The following is a 20,424-nucleotide window of genomic DNA, read 5'->3' as shown; positions in this document are numbered from 1 at the left end:
AGGTATCTATCTCAAAGGTGAAAAAGGATTCTTGCCCCTGAACTGGCAGGGCTCTTTGAGAGGGCTTTAAACTAGGCTTGAAGAGGGAAGGGGATAAAACTAGCCTCACTAGAGATGAACCTGGGAGTGGCATGCCAATGTTGGGAGTAAAATCAATAGCTCAAATGGATCTACACCATGGGCAGCTGATGATACACATCTGGGAGGAGCAGCTGACACAATAGAAGGCAGCGCTGCAATTCAGTGAGACCTGTCCAGGCTGGAGAGTTAGGCATATGAAATTCACCAAGGCAAATGTAGAGTCCAGCATCTGGGGAGGAATAACTCCAAGTACCAGTATCGGTTAGAGGATGACCTGCTGGAGACGAGCTCTGTGGAGGACCTGGGAGTGCTGGTGGACAGATTCACTGTGAACCAGCTGGCCACAGGAGCCAATGATATTGTGGGGTGCGTTAAGAAGAACGTGCCCAGTAGGTCAAGGGAGGTTCTTTTCCCCCTCTACTCTTTCCTAGTAAGGCCCCACCAAAAGGGGATGAGAAAGGGAGTAAGGGAAAGAGACTGATAGGTTGAAAAAGAAAACTAAAACAGGGTTAATGAAAATAATATGAATAAAATACAGAGATACAAACCAATATTGACCCTTACTTCCTGATGGCAATGACATCACCATCACCACTGATGCTATGGCCAGGCACTGGGCAAGTCCCAGGCTAGACTCAGCAAGAGAACAGAAATGGATGCAGGAGCTAGGTTCTGGAACTGGATTCAGAAACTCATGGATCGGGATCAGAGTTCTTGTTTGATTCCTGCAACTGAAGAAGAGGCTTGACTCTTATGGTGTCTCAGCTTTATACTGAGTATGATGCATATGGAATGGTATCCCTTGTTGGTCAGTTTAGGGTCATGTGTCCTGTCTGCTCATCCCTGCAGGTGTGACTTCTTGTATACTGCACTCCCAATGTGTACACAAGATTTAGCAGTGACCTTGTCTGCACAGGAGCAAGCACAAGCAAGAGGCTTTCTGCACCCCAGCCCTTGGTAGTAACTCTGAACATCAGCATTACTACTGCTAGAAGCAGAAACTCTGTGAAAAACATGCTGTTAACTTTATAAAAGTGCTGTCAATGAGGAGAGATGAAGCTGAAAAGAATTAGTTCTGCTCTAGCTCAAACAAGGACAAGTATAGATCCCAAAATCTTGGGATAGTCAGTACCTAAAATATCACTTTACAAGACAAATTACACACTGTAAGAATCCTAGCTTATCAGTAATCACATACTTACTTTTTAGTAATTTTCTTTCACACTTTTTCTTGCCTCTTCCTTCCATCACAGTGCTAAGCACACATTAGCTGTATCTGCACTAACAGAGGTTGAGGGGAGGAGAAGTGATGGAGATTGTGTTTAAGCCACTAGATGCCACTGATGCCTCTTCCATACTTCAGACCTCACCACGATGGTGGTATTTTACTCTAATAAGCCTGTAAAACCAGAATTACATAAAGTTAAGCTATTTTACTGTTTATACAGTCCTTTGGCCAATCACATTTTACCTAGCACAGATCTTGCTTAATTAATCTACAAAGTTCCTTTCCAACAATTGCTTTAATGCTCTGTTAATAAAGGCTCCAAATTTATTTTGCTGCCCCTCCATTTAAAAAGTGATTTTAAAATGTAATTGAATGAGAGCACTGGGATACTAACAGGTCACTGCAAAGACCTCCCCTATGAAGAAAACAAGAAAAAAAAAATACCCTCTACCTCCCCCCTACACAATGATGAAAAAAAAATATGCCAAATTAAGGTTTGTAACAGATTTTACTTGTAGAAAAACAACATTTTAGCATAATTTCACAATAAAAAGATACATGGTGTTATGCAGATGTGGTATATGAACTTGGAGGGCAAGAGGTAAGACATGCTGTACTACTCTGTATGAATTGTATAGTATACACTGACTTTGTATTTGATATTGAGCTGATTACTCCTGGTACCTCTTAATTACAGGTGGTCCTGGTTTCTGCTGGGGTAGAACTAGGCTTCCTTCTTAGTAGCAAGGATAGTGCTGTGGTTTGGATTCAGTATGGGATTTGGTATGAGAATAATGCTGATAATATACTGATGTTTTCAGTTGTTGATAAGAAATGAAGGCCATCCCAATTTCCCATGTGTGCAGGTGCATAAGAAACTGCAACGGAACACGATCAGAGCAATGGATCCAAACTGGCCGGTGGAATACTTTGGATTACACAATGTCAGGTGTTGCAGCCACTGTTCAGAGGGCAGCTGCTGGACACATGCAGAGTGCAAGATTCCTTAGCATGCTGCGTAGAGCAAAACAATAACATTTCATGTGTGCCAAGAACAACATCCTCACTTTGGCACCCTTTGACTGGAACATGTTGCAGAAAGCCACCTCCTTGACGTGTTGGCACCTCTTACTGGGAAAAGATTTCAGCTTATACACATGGTTGGATTTTACTGCTTCGGTGATTTTTATACTCTTTGTTATCAAACAGCCACTCTGAGCTATAAGGCAGATTGCAGGGTCAGGGCTTCTCGAGGAAGGTTGGTCAGGGCTTCGGCTAGAGCTTCGGCATAGAGATGCTGCTAGGGATATGCTTGTGACTGCTACTTCTGTTAGCTGCTTTGTCTGTTAAGGGCTTCCAGGACTTCTGTAAGTGCGGGTCTGAGACTCTGTAATGCTAGGGATTCTACAATGTAGCAATAAAGGAATTTTTGGGAGGACTTCTGAGATTCTTTGCTCTCTGCATTTCTGGAATCTTGTTGCTATTCAGCAGCAGGGTTTGTGCCTTCATTCGTCACCCAATGGCAGCCCGAATCGGGGAAGAACAGCAGTCAGGTTCAGCATAGAAATGAGGGTTAGCCAGGAAGATGGAGCTCACTTTCTTCCATGATTGCGATTTTGGGGGTTTCTCTTATAGAATCAGTACCTGAGAGCAGGCTGGGCCTTGGTTGGTAGGTGAGGAGCAATTACACTGCACATTACCTGGTTTTATTTTCATATACTGAAGTGTGTATGGAAAAAAAACACATCAAATGCAGGACCAATGTCTCACTGCATGATAATACCTCTGCCAGATCACTGAAACAAATGGCACCGTGTATGTCAACTATACCATTATCTTATTCTCCCTTATATAAAGAAAAAAAATTGTCTTGATAAAGAAACTTCTTCCATCTTCTTGCTTCTGCATTCATGCAACTTTGCTATCAAGTTTCCTCATCCAGATACTGAGATGCAAAATTACTTATCATGGGGCTTTTCCAGCATCTTCAGTGCCAATTTCCCAACCATTAGCAAGCTATACAAAGGGAAAAAAGACAGAATTAAACAATAATAAGAACTTGCCAAATCATTTGCAACTACTTCCCATGTAACTGGTGCATGAAAACAAAAGATACACAGAATTATTCACTCCCTCTTAGTTTAATTAAGCAGATAAGAAATCACAGATAGGAGGTTAAAGAAACAAAGTAGTAGATTGTGTTGTACCTGACACCAGCAATTAGCCCTGCAGGCATGAATTTTCCTGAGTTGTAAAATCTTGTTCCCATGATGGCAGTCAATGTTCCAGATGTAACTTCAGTAAGAGATTATAAAATGCAGTTAGCAGAGAAGCAACATGTCCAAGAGAGATGCTATGACTCTATGATTCAAAACTAACACAATAGAGAAGTAGTAGCATCATGTGAGAAAGTGAAACAGGGTTATGTCATGTAATGGACAACGAGAATCGATTAATTGTATAAATCTTGGAATACCTCAGTATGTGCAGTGCAAACATTCTAAATCAAGTTCTGGCAGACAGTGCACTCCATAACTTTGAGGAGTGTGTGCAGAAGCATCTTTGTCAAAACATGGTACTTGGGAGACTGGACTGGCTGCACTGTTCTGGAACTCACGCAGAGACAGAGAATCTCTGTGTGCAGGAAGATCACTAAAGCTATGCATGTAATTTCACAACTTCTCATAAAAGGAAGAGAGCATTTTCATGTCTAACTTGTGCTAATGTTGTATGAAAGGAATGAAAATGTAAGTTTGAACTATCACCCCAAACACAAAATACTTGCAAAAGGGACGAAGGAATGCAGTAAGAAATCACTGATCAAGACGCACCAAGACAAGCAGTTGTCATGATGCATTCTTAATATATTAAAAGAATGTAATTAAGGAATGCTAACAGTTCCCATTCCAGGGAGAGGACTAGCATTTGGCCAGTAAGGGAGATTTTTCACTAAAACACCAATTCAAAGACTGGATTGAAACTAGATATACAACACCATCAGTTTAACTCTTCTGCAAAGACTTCCAGGCACTCATTTTAAGTATGCAGTCATTTCAGGTAACTTCCAAGTAATATTTTAAGTTACTTACTCAAAGAAATCCACACATTGTTCGGATTCTGTGAGAGCTGATAGGCACCCAGTCCAGCCAAACTCCCAAAGACAAGGCCAGCAGCCAGTGATGGGACACTACCTGGATAGATTAAAGATAATGCATTTATTATACACTCATGGATAAATTTGCTCATCAGCTTATCTGTTTTGTAAAACACCACCAACAATTAAACAAACAAAAAGTAGCATTCACTGTTATGAAGCAAATTAGAAAGGGTTCTTTTACGATATTAAGACCACGTTGAACTGCATCACAACACATGTCTAAATACTCTTGCATAAGATACAAATAGCATTAGTATTTAATTCTCTAACAGCAAAGCCATTAATATATTTTTGATGGAAAGAATAGTAAGAAAAGCAAAAGGAGTGGCATTTGTGCAAATGGAAATATGTTATTTAAACACAGTAATACCAGAATTTCCTGAGGAGCAGTAAAGTAGATGGACTAAACAGTAAAGATTTAAGAGCAGGAAAAAGACACATGGGCCAAACTGGGTAGGAGTGCATTCAAAGAGTTGCCAAAGAGAGCAGAATTGAATAAAAGAGGTCGTATCTCTTAAGTACACCTGAGATCTGATCCAAAAGTAACTGCAGATTTTGGAAGAAGGCTCCCTGGACTCACCTAAGCTTTCTCTGAAATCCTCAGTATAAATGATGATCACAAACTACCAGAAGATAAAGAATACCACATCCAAATTGGTGATTTATAGATTACATCAAGCAATGAAGTGACATGACCCCTGTGAGTGCTGACTGCCCTCAATAAGGCTAATGGAGAATTCAGGACTTAATGCTACTGAGGGTGGTCCTTTTTATAGCCCATTTTTCAACTCACCTTAGAGAAGTTTGCAAGTCCAGCCATTTTGCCCACTCCACCAAGTCTGTCACTACATCATGTCCCCAAGGAACAGACCCACATGGCTTTTAAACAAGTCCAGGGATGGCGATTCAACCACCTCCCTGGGCAACCCATTCCAGTGCCTAACAATCCTTTCAGTGAAGTTTTTTTTCCTGACGTCCAGTCTAGAACTCCCCTGGCACAGCTTGAGGCCATTCCCTCTCATTCTATCATTAGTAACTTGTGAGAAGAGACCAGTGCCTTCCTTGCTACAACCTCCTTTCAGGTAGTTGTAGAGGGCAATAAGGTCTCCCCTCAGCCTCCTTTTTTTCTACACTAAACAGCCCCAGTTCCCTCAGCTGCTCCTCATAGGCCTTGTCCCTCCTGTCCTAAACTCTACTCACAGCTCAAAGGATAAATCAAGCCAATACAAAACAGACCAGAATAGGCATTAGCATCTATGTAGTCAAATGCACTTGTAAGTCTTACTGGCTTTGGCAACACACCTTCACATCACAAGCCCTAAGATGGCTTAGGGATTTTCACAACTGAAAGAGAGAATATTGCAGCAGGGATGAACCCATAGCTCTGTCAGAAGGAGGACAAACTCAGAGGAAGGTCAGGAAATGAAAGCAGTAGGTCAGAGGACAAGCTCATGATGCAAGGCCCAGAAAAGGAACAAGTTTAAGGGCTGATTTGCATTGTTCAGCTTTACTTGGATGTAGGGATCCTTCTGAAAACTCTCTGCAGCTTGCAGAACTGTTGCTATCAAACATTAAAAGTAAGTCTTTAAAACAAATGCAAACAAACAAACACCCCTGTGAATTATGTTAAGATACAGAAAATTTACAGAAAATTTACAGAATGCATGTATTTAAAATAGTAGGGGGAAAGCCTATCTCAAGCAACCTTATCTCAGTTCACCCCACAGCACAACCGAGAAGCAAGGTACCAGCATCCACCAGAAAGCAATTGTGGGCTTATCATCCTAAAGCACCCACTCAATCCAAAAAGCACCACACCCCAAGAGCACCAAGTTATCAGCACATGGTACAAACTGATAAACTTCGTATATGTGTGAACTTTGAGATACGAGCTGTTGGTAAAAAGCTGTCCAGCTCACACAAAGCTATTGGGGAGGGAGGGGGCTGTGGGGGGTGGGGTGGGGAATGAAGATGCAGACATCTTCCCGCACCGTACCTGCTTTTGCGTAGCCAATGATCCCTCCTGATGCCACCAAGGCAGCGTAGCCAAAGCCGAGCCAGTCCACTGCCATGCTGAAAACTAGAAGAGAAACCGGGGTGAGGATCTGTAACTCTTAATTTTTTAGGGGAGAAAAAAAATAATGAAAGCATTTTGCTATGAGGGGCTTTTCCATAAGCAAGACTTGTCTAAAGCTTAAGCCCTGAACCGAGCCCAGGCGAGGAAAGCCGCTTTTCTAGGTCTCAACTCTCACCTGCCCGGCAGCTCCACTGCCCAGCGACCGGGGCGGAGCCAGCTGCGGAAGGGGAGGCGAAGGAGGAACGCACTGCCGAAAGCTTCCTTTTTCCGGCTGTACTAAGAGGGAAAACCCAAACCAAACTGATGAAGCGAGCAGGCAGGGCAGGGTGCGTGTGGTATTCCAGCGGAGAAGCCTTGGTGGCTCCTCACGTGCCCATAGAGCTGTGGGCAACTCTCCCGCTGTCGGCGGGAGGGTACCGAGGTGCAGAGCAAGTCCGGTTGCCTACAGATGAGGAGAGACTTGGCATAGTGTGGTTGCCCGTTACGACGCTGAGCTCCGGCATAACAGCATTTGTGTGCACCCAATCCGTTCTAGTCCTGCACCAGAAATGTGGATATGTGGTACAGCTGAGAATTTGGGGTTTCAACTTCTGATGCCAGGAGTTAAAAATATCGAGGCTGAATAAGCTTATAACAAACTGGTGTGAAAGCAGGACAAGAATGGAATGCCCCTAAGACTAAAGGCCAAAGGTTAAAATAATCAGAACAAAGACACAGTAATTAATAGCAGCATCTAGAGACAGTACAATTCTGTCAGCCTTTGTAGCTAATACTTTATTCTGGCTTCTTTACAGCCAAAGACTGATTTGGACAATGATCAAAACATCAAAGACTCTCCTACATAACCTGCAGGGCTTGTAATACTATCTCCTACATAACCCCACACCTCTAGAATTGTTCTATGTGTAAATGTAGGACCACATTAGTATAATGAATTAGGTGATAATATATTGAATTAGGTAGTTGATAGAGCATGTGTGCAAAGATTTATGTGATATAAAATCATATAACCAGTCATGTAATTTGTTATTTGTACCATATATAAACTGCTGCTGTTTGAGTTCCCAGGGGCTAGATTCGTGATTACCTGTTTCTTCAAAACCTAAATAAAGGAAATATTGCAACTCTGTGTTCATAAACTCTTTCAAGTGCTGAAACTGGGTTTCCTCGTGTAAATGGTGCTGCATGATTTACTCCAGTTGCCTATGCACTTGCCTCCCATTGACATTTAACCATGTAGAATGAAAGGGCACTCCTGCAGGCAGGTCCCTGAGCTGAGGAGCTGCAGTTTCTCTTTGGAACAGAAGGCATAAACCATCAGAGGCTTGTGCTTTCTGCAAAGTGCAACTTCCTCTAGCTGCATTTCAAATGTTCCCATCTTTATGAATTAGCCTAATAGTAAGGAAGTGGAGAGCAGTTTCGTTCCCTTGTTGTGATTCAGATGGAGATCTCCTGTCTCCCTGCAAAGTGCTACAAGCAACACGGATCTAAACTATAATGGATGGGGTTCTCTTTTCTGTCCAAGCTGTATATTTGGTATATGGTTCAAGTTTCACTAGCCTTTTTAGTAATGCAGCACTGGAGTTTCCCTAACAGGGGAAGCAGGAAAACTGGAATAAGACCACAGCTGCCAGAGCTGCTGAACTCACCTGGAGTTTGACTGAGATGCTGTTGCAGCCATGGCTCCCTCGACTCTACTAGTGCCATGCATGCTGACCCCTTCTGACACAGGAAGAGCTTTCTTGCTGCTGACATCTCTCTCTGCAGTGCTGCCTCCCCTATATCATTTAAGCAGCTCCCTGAAGACTAAAACGTGAATTGTGCTGTCTGTAAAAGAGGCTGTCCATACGGAAATATGAACAAAAAATTGCCAGGTACTGGGTAGTAGCTGAACATTCACTCAAGGTATAGAAAATACGAGTTCTCACAGGACTGTTTCAGTATCTCATCTTAAAAGTGGTTGGGACTCGTCTTCTCTGTCTCCAGTTCACAAATTGTTCTGAGTCTCATGGGATATGCAAGTCTTTGTTACTGTATTTAAGATAACTACATTTGAGATGCATAAATTCTTTGTTACTGCATATTGTGTAGTATTTCCTTCTAAGCCTAAACCTTAAAACCAACACTCTGTGCTATTTTTGCTTTTTAATTCTTAAAATTCCACACAGACTGGATTTTTTCCTGGTGCTTCAGAGACCTTGCTTCTGTAATTGCCATGTCCATGAGCTCATGGATTTAAACATTCAAATACAAAGTGGTTTAGTAGTGGAAGCTGTTTTGTGAAGGACATAAGTACTACAGAACACACATAAACACTTTACAAGTGAAAACACTGTTTTCACTGTTATTTAAGCTCATACTTTGTAAGACCTCTATTTACTACAGGGGCCTTGTTACCAGTTACAAATCTGATTCAGGACATTTCCTGTCAAGTTTGCAAACCTCTAGGACCTGTATTACTTGTCTGTGTTTGGCACACACAGAGTCAGGGTATTATTAAGGTTAAAGCTTGTTAAGTTCAAGCTAAAGTAGAACTGAAATCCCTTTAATATTGAATTTAACTGAGCTCCTATAAATCAACTGTAGAGAATATTGAGACAAGGAGTTGTGATAATTTATCTAAGTAAGGTAAACAGTTTCAGAACAGATAAGACACCCACCTCTAATCCTGCCACTGCCACATCAACTATCTCCTAACAGCACTCAGAATGCTCATTTTGTTTCAGTGCTGGAGCACACAGAGCGATGTATCTGGAGGTACATCCTGTTTTACATCCCTAAGACAGCCTGCATTCCTGTCTCCAGATGTGGCTCAATTTTATTTTCCCATTCTCTCTACCTTTTCTCCTGATACACAAAGAAGGAAGAATAAAGTATTAAAATGAATCGGAGTAAAGCATTAAAGTGAATCAGAATAAAGCATAATTACACTGAAAAAAACCCAGGAGAAATGATGACTACTCTGGTAGTGCAGAAAACAACATTAAAATGCCTCACTTCGAAAGAAATAAAGAGAACATTTAGCACAGCAATTCGACCTTGCTCTCTGCGACTGAACTTTTGTTTTTCCCACTGTATATTTGTAATAACACTCTGGATAAAATCCTGCTCCCAATGACTGAGGTCAGGAATTCACTTTTTAAGTGCACAACAGATGGGTGACATTTTATCAGCATGACAAACAATTCAAATGTTAATTTTTTATTATTTTCTTTTTTAATCAATACAGCTTAGATTAAGGACTTGGAAAAATATTATGGGAAGGAGGAAGAGATACAAACTCTTCCACCTAAAAATATGTATCATATTCTGGATGTGAACCATGGGTGCAGACTTTTAAGAAAATTAAATGCCTTAAGTATGGACACAGTAAAAAAATACAGGTATTTTGCTTATAAATTCTATGTGTATGTCTGTCAAGAACTAGAAAGTACGATTTGCTGTGCATGTATGAATGGAATGTGATTACCATATTTTAAGTAATTTTAACATATTCCTCCTTACAGCAGGAACACTAATGTGTGACAAAGGCAGACTGTATTTTGAGTCAAGTGAATAGTAACTTTTCCAACCTTAAAATGCTAAAGTGCATGTCTTTTTAATATGCATTTAAGCGAGACAAAAATGTAACTGAGACAGATGCAGCTGGTTTTATCACTTTACCTGGCTTTTTCAGAGCAGATTGTAAGGGTGAAAACATTAATTACTTTTGAACAAGGAATCAGTTCAGGTGTATGTCCTGTCAGAAGCTCACATCCTTATTTATAAAAACTGTAACACCAGCATTTACTTTTTTATTCAGGAGAGAAAGTAGCTGCCTTCATGGTGAGCTATTCCGTTTCTTTTTCTTCTTTTGCAGTGGAACTTCCGATTTTGGTTTCTCTGAAGTTATTTTTCTTTTTGCTGTTTTATCACTTTTATCAGCCCAAGAAACTTTGTTTTTCCCAACTATTAATGATATTTCATCTTCATTTGCTGAAAAAAAGCAAGGAATTATTCACACTGATATTTACATCACCTCTGCAGTCTAAAATGGCACAGAGCTTTATCTCATTTTTTAGAAAGGGCTATTAATGATTTTTTTTTATGTACAGTGAAATGCACCATTTATGCTAGTTTTGCCTGTTATATGAAAATATCTAAAGGTCAAGTATGCAAATATATTACAATACAGGAAAACAACTGCAAGAAAAGTATACTGAGCCAGACTTCCTATGTTTGCCCAACTGCAATGGCCTCAGACCTCATTTTGTTCACAGGAAAGCAGGAAGTGCAGTTCTATCAAACAGTTTATTCTTTTCTTATCCATCTCAAAAGCTTCACAGTAGCTTCCTTGGTACATTAGTAAAGAGAAAATAAACTTTCATATAAGAAAAGTGAAAGAGGCTTATGCCCTCCAGAAGGAAGAAAGGGCATCAGAGTGAAATGCTATCAGATTGGTAAGGATATCACTATCACTTTCCAGTCATCTCCCCAATTCTTCAAGATACCAAAACTTTCCTCAGTGTGTATAGTAAAAGTCTCCCACTTAGCATATTCTGCTTCAAAGCCACATTGTCAACCAAAAATACACACAGTTCTCACCTTGAGATGATGATGTCACATCTCTATTGGAATTTTCTTTCACTTCTGAAGCTGGGTCAAGCCATACTGCAAGACATGTCAGCCTCGCTTTGGTATTGACTTCACACAATAAAGATGGCTCATCTTCAATCTGAAAATAACAGAGAAGAGGATCAATTAAACATTATTTCATTTATCTTTACATTTACTGAAGTGTTTCAAGTGAGAAAGCACCTTGCCACTCACAACTTAACTATGTTTAACACTGTATGTTAATGGCCCCATTGTTATAGTCCTGTTTCTCACACCATTCCCCAGCGGTGGCTTTACAAAAAGCTCCCAATGGCTTTAAGAACATATCTTGGTAAGCAAGATCAGTGGGTTTCAGGCACATGAGGGTAAGGAGTTAAGTAGATAAATCACACAGTGAGTTAAGTAGGTAAGTCACACTGTGAGTCTTCACAGGAGAAAAATCCAACCAAACAACCTATTAATGGTTACAGAAGATTCTGGAGAGTAAAGGATTTTTTTTTTTTTAAAGTAATTTGAATTAAGTTAAAATCACAGAAACATAGACTTGTTTAGACTGGAAAAGACTTTTAAGATCATCAAATCCAACCATTAACCCAGTACTACCAAGTCCATTGCTAAATGACGTCCCCAGAAGTTAGTGATTATTAATCTGAAGTTATTGCAACAGATTCCTTTTCTTCCAGACAAATACAAGGCTGCTGATTAAAAATAATCTCTTCAGAAAGTGTTTCAAATAGCTTAACTACAGGTCTATCAGTCAGCTCTGAGAATACCTGAGCAAATATTGGGGGATAAAGTGTCAACAAGATGAGCAGTATAAGAGTATCAACTCATTTTAAACTACCTGTATTATGATATTCTTCCTCACAGAGCTGGGCAGAGCAGCCTACAGAATTAGACAAAGTTTTACACAAATCTGCCTGCACAGGGAGAAAATCACACCTCTGGACAAAATAAAGACTTTACAGAGAATAATAAAGAGTTCCATGCCACTGTGTCAACTATGTGTAAGGGGAACAGAAAGTTGAGGTGAAGAAAAAAGAGGGATTTCACACAGTATCACAGTAACTAAGGTTGGAAGAGACCCCAAGGATCATCAAGTCCAACCTGTTCAAACAGACCTCACAACTAGACCATGGCACCAAGTGCCACTTCCAATCTCCCCTTGAACATCTCCAGGGATGGCTTTTCACTACTGCAATTCAAAGTATAAAAATAACTAGCGGGTATAATTAAAAATCAGTGAATTCAGATGAGATATAAGGTGTGTTGACTGTTGACAGACACTTGTCTGAACTACTGAAGATACTTATAATACAGTATTTTAGATCATTTATTATTATGTATTATATTAAAAAAAACCAAGTTCTGATTTTAAAAAACAAACTGCAGAGCAAATAACAAAGATGGGAAACTTTAAATACTTTTTGACCTGTGCTGGTCAGAACTATTTGAAAATACAGGAAATAAAAGTACCCAGTACACTAAAGTGCTTGAATTTTTCAGGACAACTTTTTGCCCCTACCTGAACAACTACAAACCACAGAGTTTGTGTTTTTAAAAGAACAACAACAGGCATCAACACCACAAAAATTCACAGCAGTCCTTAGAGCATGCATGACTCATTAGACAGTTGTTAAGTCTGACTAGGTAGGTCTGAAGGGAAGCAAGGATCCATAATATCACTGGGGTTTATAGGTTGCTTAAAAAAAGGAAACAAACAACTTACAAAGATAGAGAAACACAAAAGTCTGCAAAACTCTACTGTATCTAACATGAAGGAAGATGAAGACATTCAGATTTCAAATAAAATTTCCTCAGTGATCTAAAATTCATCTTTATAACAGAACTATCTGCAACTTTGGTTGTCTGATATTTGTCCATACATGTAAAAAGCAGTTTAACAGACTAACCTTATTGAGATCCAGATTCCACATTTTAATGTAACCATCACTGGATGCAGTAACAATAATGTGTTTTCCTTCTCTTTCAAAACTATAGATGTCTTTTACTCTGCAAAAAAACCACAATCCTTTGTCAGTTCATAGCATGGCAGTTCACTCTGGGAAGCTGACAGAAATTGCAGATGAATAGGCAACAGTCTGAAAATCAGTATGGACAGAAACCCTACAAATGACAGGCAGGAACCTTCAATGGTAATCTGGTTTGAGTGCTGTCTTACAGTAGGAATGCTGGCCTTCGCTAGGCTTGCTACAATTCAGTTCAGAACAGTGTAATGCTTTTAAGCACACACTATTAACTACATCAATGACATTTTAGCTAATGCTTTTGTGTTTTGATTAATTAAAAGCAGCATTTGAACAAACAGTTGGTATGCAACAACAAAATATATGATTACCCTCCTATTGTCTGGACTGACTACAACTGGCTTGTTTTATTTAAGCATTCTAAAGAGTCAGATTCTGTAAAGACTGCTTCAACATACTTTAGATGGTCTTGCAGGAAAACACTGATACTCAATTTCAAACATGCATAGACCATACACAGAGAAGTGGGTATGTTAGTGTGTGTATTTTCACAAACACACATAAATTTAGAACTGTAGTAATTCTAATTCGACACTCTCTTGCTTTTGCAACAAGCATGGACAGCACAGTACTTGTGCTCACACCAAAAGCAAGTAAGTCTATCCAAAATCTGGAATTTAGTGCATAAATAAATTCATTTTCTATACTAAACCAGTAATAAAACATACTGAACATTACATGTCATTGAACTTCACTGAGTATTCCTCCTTGCCATAAATACTTAAAGAGTAAACAAATATAGAATACCTGTTTTCATGAGCTTTGAATTCACACAGGCATTTTTGAGAGTCACAGCTGTAGAACCTTACAATTTCATCGTCTCCAGCTATGGCAATGATAGAATCCTTGGAATGGGAAAAAAGAAATGTCAGTGTGATTCCTTTCATCTGTTTCAAACAAGTTACTTTCCCAGTGCCTTTTCTTTTTGTACTTACTGTAATAAATCTAAGTGAAGAAATCCTCTTCTCTGTTGTGATAGTGCCAGTGATTGAAGCTGTGTCAAGTTTGTAGATATCCACTTTATTTGTTATTACAGTCACATACCTCTCTCCATCAGGGGACCATTTAATTATGTGGGCATCTGTACACATTGAGACATTTTTAAACACACATACACAGGATTTTTGCACTCTATAATGCATGAGAATATAAACATAAGAATTCTTAGAAGCTATTAGACACTTTTCTATCTGAACTTGAGATAAATTGATTTTAAAATATCAAATAAACTACAATAAACAACTATGCTCTTGAATATTTATTTCTAATTATCTGAAGTCCACGTAGAAAAAACAAACACCAAATAACATTCATTTAAATGTTGTGACATCAGATTTCAAGGAAAATAATTACTTTAGTATTACTTTAGTATCACTGTATTTTCCTTTTGATAAATTATTAAGGACATAAACTTTTTAACAGTCACTATTAGAATAGAATAGACTAGACTAGACTAGACTAGACTAGACTAGAATAGAATAGAATGGAATAGGACAGGACCAGGTTGGAAGAGACCTTCAAGATCATCACGTCCAACCTATCAACCAATCCAACCCACCTAAATAACTAACCCATGGCACCAAGCACCCCATCAAGTCTCCTCCTGAACACCTCCAATGATGGTGACTCCACCACCTCCCCAGGCAGCCCATTCCAATGGGCAATCACTCTTTCTGTATAGTATTTCTTCCTAACCTCCAGCCTAAACCTTCCCTGGCACAGCTTGAGACTGTGTCCTCTTGCTCTGGTGCTGGCTGCCTGGGAGAAGAGACCAACCTCCGCCTGTCTACAACCTCCCTTCAGGTAGTTGTAGAGAGCAATACAGTCACCCCTGAGTCTCCTCTTCTCCAGGTGTCGTAGTTTGGGCTGGGTGCCCTCTGCTACAGGGGTGTTTCCTGTGTCCAGAAGTCCATCCCAGTGGGTGGACTCAGGAAATTAGGTATTTCTACCATAATCCCTTGCACCACTATAAATTTTGTGGTGGGGTCTGGCACTTCTTCTTTCCTTCCCTCTCCGAGACTTGGTAACTGGGGGAGAGATCTCCCGGCCATGGGCCTGATTGGGCCCAAGGCCACAGGGGGATGGGCAGTCTCAGGCCTGGCCAGCTGAGACTAGCCCAGCAGAGGGAGGGGGAAGAAGGAGCCCTGGGGTTTTGGATGCACCCTCAGGTGGGGTTTGGGGTCTTTCTGGGTTTACTTTGGTTTCTTTCTTGTCACCATGTTTCCTTTTGTGCACACTCACTGTTCTCTATTTAAACTCTCCACTACTTTTGCAATCAGTTTGTCTGAGTCGTTATTTCTGCCTGTGGTGGGGAGAGGGTCTGCCCCAACCCATTACACCAGGCTAAGCAACCCCAGCTCCCTCAGCCTCTCCTCATAGGGCTTGTGTTCCAAACCCCTCACCAACTTCATTGCCCTTCTGTGGACACATTCCAGCAAGTCAACATCCTTCCTAAACTGAGGGGCCCAGAACTGGACACAGTACTCGAGGTGTGGCCTAACCAGTGCAGTGTACAGGGGCAGAATGACCTCCCTGCTCCTGCTGGCCACACTGTTCCTGATGCAGGCCAGGATGCCATTGGCCCTCTTGGTTGCCTGGGCACACTGCAGGCTCGTGTTCAGCCTACCATCAACCAACTTACATATGCTTGGCTGCATGTGTAAAAAAGACATTGTGAAAGCTGTTTGCAATTAAATGGTTGACTAATTTAGTCTACTTTTCTTTACACAAAAAAGTAAAATTTTCTAATGTCACTTTTTAAGGTGGATTTAGACTGATAAACTCACTTTGCTTCAGATTTTTGATAAAGGCTGACCGTCCTTCTACAAGATTCCAAGTTCTGAAAGACAACAGACAATGTGCATTCTGGTTAAAAAAAGCACAGTGAAGCTGCTAACATAAGGCATCCAAAGGAAGCTTTTAAGCATCTCTGTGCATTGTGCTCCTTTCTTAATGCAACATAAAATGATGCCTTTGTGTATTGCTCACACACTACGAAACTGGGTTTGTGACATTTATTTTATAAACCACTGTTTGCAATGCAGAGCCCCAAAGGAACCCAATACCAATTTATGCTGCTAAAATAGCACTTTATGTGTTTGAAGCACAGCAACATGTGCACATCTTAAATGCTAAATTACTTTTCTCACATTAAATAAAAGCTGACAGCTTCCAGAAGTTTAAATAAGTTGTGTTCCAAAATTTAGATGTATTTATATATGTAAAGTGAATATAAAGAGAGCACAACAAGAAGCTAGCAACAGCAAGGACTATTTTTTAAGACTTTAAAATACTGCTGGTACATAGAAGTTAAAAAGACAAACTAATGGATCTTTGAAGCACTTGAGGTCCAGGTTAGTTTTCTCAGTGTAGCAAGATCTACCACCAGCATGAAATTGTGTCATGTAGCAATTCATTGGGAGTTGCTGAATTACGATTCTTGGCATTCCTTCATCGGTTTTGACTCACCTTAGTGTTTTATCTGTTCCTACTGACAAAGCTAATTTACCAGAAGGATGAATAGAAAGAGATGTCACATGCCCCCTGATAAAAAGAAAGAAATATATTAGCCACATGTACTATTTACATGGAAGATAAAGAAAAATGTACGTGAATATGCAGGTTTAAGAATCTCACTTATGTGCCTTAATGGATTTCAGGCACTCCCATCTCTTTGTATTCCAGATACAAATCAGTCCATCTTCAGCCCCACTCAGTAGATGTGCAGTACCATAGAACTCCAAACAAGTTATTGTGCCTAGAAATACAAACCAGTGCTATGTCATACATATTGAACAGTTGTCACACAGAGAATGTATAAATGAAAAGAGAAGCTTCTAGCATCAAAACATGTCAGCTACTACCATACCTTTGGAAAAATCCAAATAATTTCCTAAGTATTCTTCAGGAAACCCTCAAGCTTTGATGTTGTGTTCTATCACAGATATGCTCTGTCATTTCCTCTACAGCCATACAGGTCTGAACTCCAGCCACCTGCTGCTTTCCCCAAAGAGCAGTACTCAAAACGCTGTAGCTCAGGTGACACAGAACTTCTACTGGTGTTAAGGAATTCTCATATGCTAAAGCCCTGACCATGACACAGTTGAATTCACCGTGCATGGTGCTTCTTGTTGGCACCAGATTAATCATATGAGTTGAATGCAGGTACCACATTCACAGCTCCATGGTTATCATGAGAAAAGGACAATCAGAATTGTGTGCTACAAATGACCCAAACATGGTTATTTGGACGACCATTAACTAATGTATTACACAACTGTAGTTCAGTAGGGACATAAAATGGGAAAGGTACCAGGTTACCTCTTCTGGCAGCAGCAGTCTACTCTCACACATGAAACTTTTGTATGGCTATGACACAACAAGGACATCACAAAGATGGTTGCTGGGCATAGGCATGATCTAGATAAACTGTCTTGGTTGAACTAAAATGGCTCTCAAGACATCTGTGGGCCATAACTTCTTAAAGTAGTTTAAATTAAAAATAACTGGAAGAAGTAGCTATACTTGTGAGCTAATAGCCCAAATAATGTTTAGATTTTTATGCTCACCTTGCTTGTAATTTTTTTTTTATAGCCACACCAACACAGCTGCAACACCATCACTATTAAAGACTTACTAAAACCAAACAAACCCAAAATTTTCTTGGTCTGGCAAGGCCCAGTTTTTCAGCTCTAGCTTTCTATCAATCATTTTTTAGGAAGGAAAACTCCCTTACCATTGTGCTGCAGCAATGCCCCATGTTCTACCTTCTTTTTCATGTCATAGATTTGGATTGTCTCATCTCTGCTCCCCGTGACCACATATCTGTTATTCACTGCTACTGCTGACAACGAGGCGGAATGGGCGTGATGTGTGAAATCAGGCACAACTGTCCAGGGCTGGAGACGAAATGCAAAACAAACAGATCTTTCTGAAGCTTACCATACTGAGTTTCAATTTCATAATACTGTATTCTTTTAATTTTTATTTTTTTTTTAAAGCAAAACCTGAAAAAGTGTCAAATGGAAAGGAATTATGCTTGGCTACAAGTATAATGGGATCTTACTGAGTTAATGTGCTGTTAGGAGATTAGTCCGAACGATTTAAGTGTGCAAACTGCCTTTTGTAATCAGCGTTGGGTTTAGATGGGGCTATACGTGAAAAAGTATATGCACAAAGGTAAATCTCCTGGAGAAGGAAAGCGGATTATCTCTCTTCCCACCACTGCAGCGTGGACACGCCTTCCAGTCAGCACCGGCCACCTCCTCCCCAGACTCTGTGGCATCTCTCCCTTGCGCAGCTGTTTGTTCTCCGCTCTGCACTCTGAAAAGCTGGGAGGAAGGCGCTGGCACCACGATCCGCTGCTCCCACGCAGCCGCGCACTGCCCGCACCTCGCAGGATCCTCGCTCCGGCAGCCCTTCCCGCCTCCCGAGGTGTCCGCTGGCCTCCCCCACGCCTCGTGCAGGCAGCGAGTGGCCGAGCCAGAGACTGCGGGACGCTGCCCCGCCCCCGCGGCCCTTTAAAAGCCCACACGGAGTCGAGCCCCGTGTCCGCGGAGACACGACTTGGTGAGTAGTCGGGTAGCTACCGTGGGTTGGAGGAGTGTTAGCGGGGGACCGTTAGGGCGCAGCTAATGGCCACCTGGCGCCTTCCTTCTTCCCTCCCTTGCCGTTACCTCGGTGGGTCGCGTCGTGAATCCGAAAAGAACCTGCTCGTAGCAGCCCGCCACCAGCTCCATCCCCCTCGCTACGCTCGGCGCCAGCTTGAGGCCCTGCCGTCCTCGGCCACCGTCCGTCCTCTGCACTGCCTGCGGCTGCGCCGAAGCACGCCGAGCTGGGCTGCGACCGCGGTTGGCGGCCGATGGTGTTCTCTCTGAGGATAGCTTCTGGCCTCCGTCAACCGCCGGGGAGAGGGAAACGTTGTGGGGGTGGCGAAAGCATGGGGTCCTTGGCTCAGGCGCGGCGCGGGGCAGCCCGCCCTGCAGGTCCTCCCAGGGCGGAAGCGGGGCTCGCGTTGCTGCTTATGGCGACGCGGAGCTGAGAGACGTTAGTGCCGGGAGCGGGGTGGGGAGGGGGAGAAATGGGGGATTGCGGTGAGCGGGGCTGGGGTATGGGAGTTTTCGGCGGCGAAAGGGAGCATAAACCGATCTACTCCGCAACGGGAGCGGGGCCCCCGTCCCCTCCCTTCCCTTGGGGCTTCAGAGCCGCCGCCTTACGGCGGGCCTGCGGGGCGGAAAGGCCCGGCGGCCGATGGGCCGAGGCCCTCTTAGCGAGCCAGCCCCAGGCGCGGCGAGAGGAGCATCCCGGCCTTCTTCAGCGGCCCGCGGACACTTGCGTCTTTCTTTAATTTATTTTATTCAAAATTTTACTTAATCGGATTTTTTCCCCCCTTATCACGTAGCACAATAAAGGGGAAGGGCGGCCTCAGCGGCGGTGTGGCCGCCGCGGAGGGCAGCGGCCAGGCGGGGCGTAGTTGGTGCTGAGCGCCCAGGTTTTTCCCGTCGTGCCGAGTGGCGGAGGAAAATGCGTCACAGTGCGGGTCGGCCTCGGGTTCGGTGGCTGGCTGGGCTCCGGTCACAGTGCGGGCCCGAGGCGCTCGGGGAGGTTGCCTCGGCCCTGGCCCGGCGCTTGCTGTGAGAAATGCATGCAGGGTAGGGCGGATTTGCGTCCGAGCTTAGGCGAGCTGTGTTGGCATCGGCGATTTTATTTGTAGATACCTACCTCTTTGCCAGTACAAAGAGTGTAATAAAAGCATGGAATAAACGGGTAGCTAAGACGTGTGTAATCCAGTTAGGGAAGTGTTTGGTTTCTGGAGCTTAAGGCAGCCCCACTGCATAAATTGCACGACAGCTGTGACTAGCTAGAGTTAAAGCAAATGTAGAAAATACCATGTTAATACATGTTATTTTAACTGCTTCTAAAATATTTTATTTTCTAGTGAAAAGATCAAGAGGATCAGGATCAGACGGTGGGAAAGGAGTACAAAACTGAAGTTTTGCATGAAAGTCTGATAACTAATCAAGAAACAGTTGCATCACTTCTGTTTAGCCTTTTGCAATAAAACCACTTTGTAGTGTGTGCCATCTTCTGTCAAATCTTCAGGAACAAGGAGTGGTAAGTTAAGCATGCACTTGTGAATTCAAGAATCAGTGTTTGTGTTGAGGGCATGGAACAGGAAGAAGTTGCTGCTAATAGTTTTTTATGATGATCACATTTTGGTTTAGTAACAGGGCATATG

At 41.9% G+C, this 20,424-nt stretch overlaps 3 protein-coding genes across 3 annotated transcripts in view; all 3 read right to left on the bottom strand.

Moving 5' to 3' along the window:
* Positions 1 to 20,424, bottom strand: part of CAP2 (cyclase associated actin cytoskeleton regulatory protein 2) — a 307,559-nt gene that overhangs the window by 127,777 nt on the left and 159,358 nt on the right. The window lies entirely within an intron of this gene.
* On the bottom strand, positions 2,620 to 6,824 carry LOC104298054 (transmembrane protein 14C). The gene is made up of 5 exons (XM_009898085.2): positions 6,719 to 6,824; positions 6,463 to 6,546; positions 4,399 to 4,500; positions 3,517 to 3,604; positions 2,620 to 3,325 (listed from the first exon to the last, which is right to left on the bottom strand). The coding sequence occupies exons 2-5, from the start codon at positions 6,536 to 6,538 to the stop codon at positions 3,268 to 3,270; spliced, it is 324 nt and encodes a 107-aa protein (XP_009896387.2). The 5' UTR covers positions 6,539 to 6,546; positions 6,719 to 6,824; the 3' UTR covers positions 2,620 to 3,267.
* Positions 10,364 to 19,061, bottom strand: PAK1IP1 (PAK1 interacting protein 1). Its single transcript, XM_009898104.2, has 10 exons — positions 18,863 to 19,061; positions 17,923 to 18,085; positions 16,824 to 16,944; positions 16,656 to 16,730; positions 15,974 to 16,026; positions 14,123 to 14,268; positions 13,935 to 14,032; positions 13,053 to 13,152; positions 11,128 to 11,257; positions 10,364 to 10,518 (listed from the first exon to the last, which is right to left on the bottom strand). The coding sequence occupies exons 1-10, from the start codon at positions 18,923 to 18,925 to the stop codon at positions 10,364 to 10,366; spliced, it is 1,104 nt and encodes a 367-aa protein (XP_009896406.1). The 5' UTR covers positions 18,926 to 19,061.

Source organism: Dryobates pubescens, chromosome 9, assembly GCF_014839835.1.
Source record: "Dryobates pubescens isolate bDryPub1 chromosome 9, bDryPub1.pri, whole genome shotgun sequence".
NCBI lineage: Eukaryota > Metazoa > Chordata > Aves > Piciformes > Picidae > Dryobates > Dryobates pubescens.
This window is presented reverse-complemented; position numbering and strand designations above follow the sequence as displayed.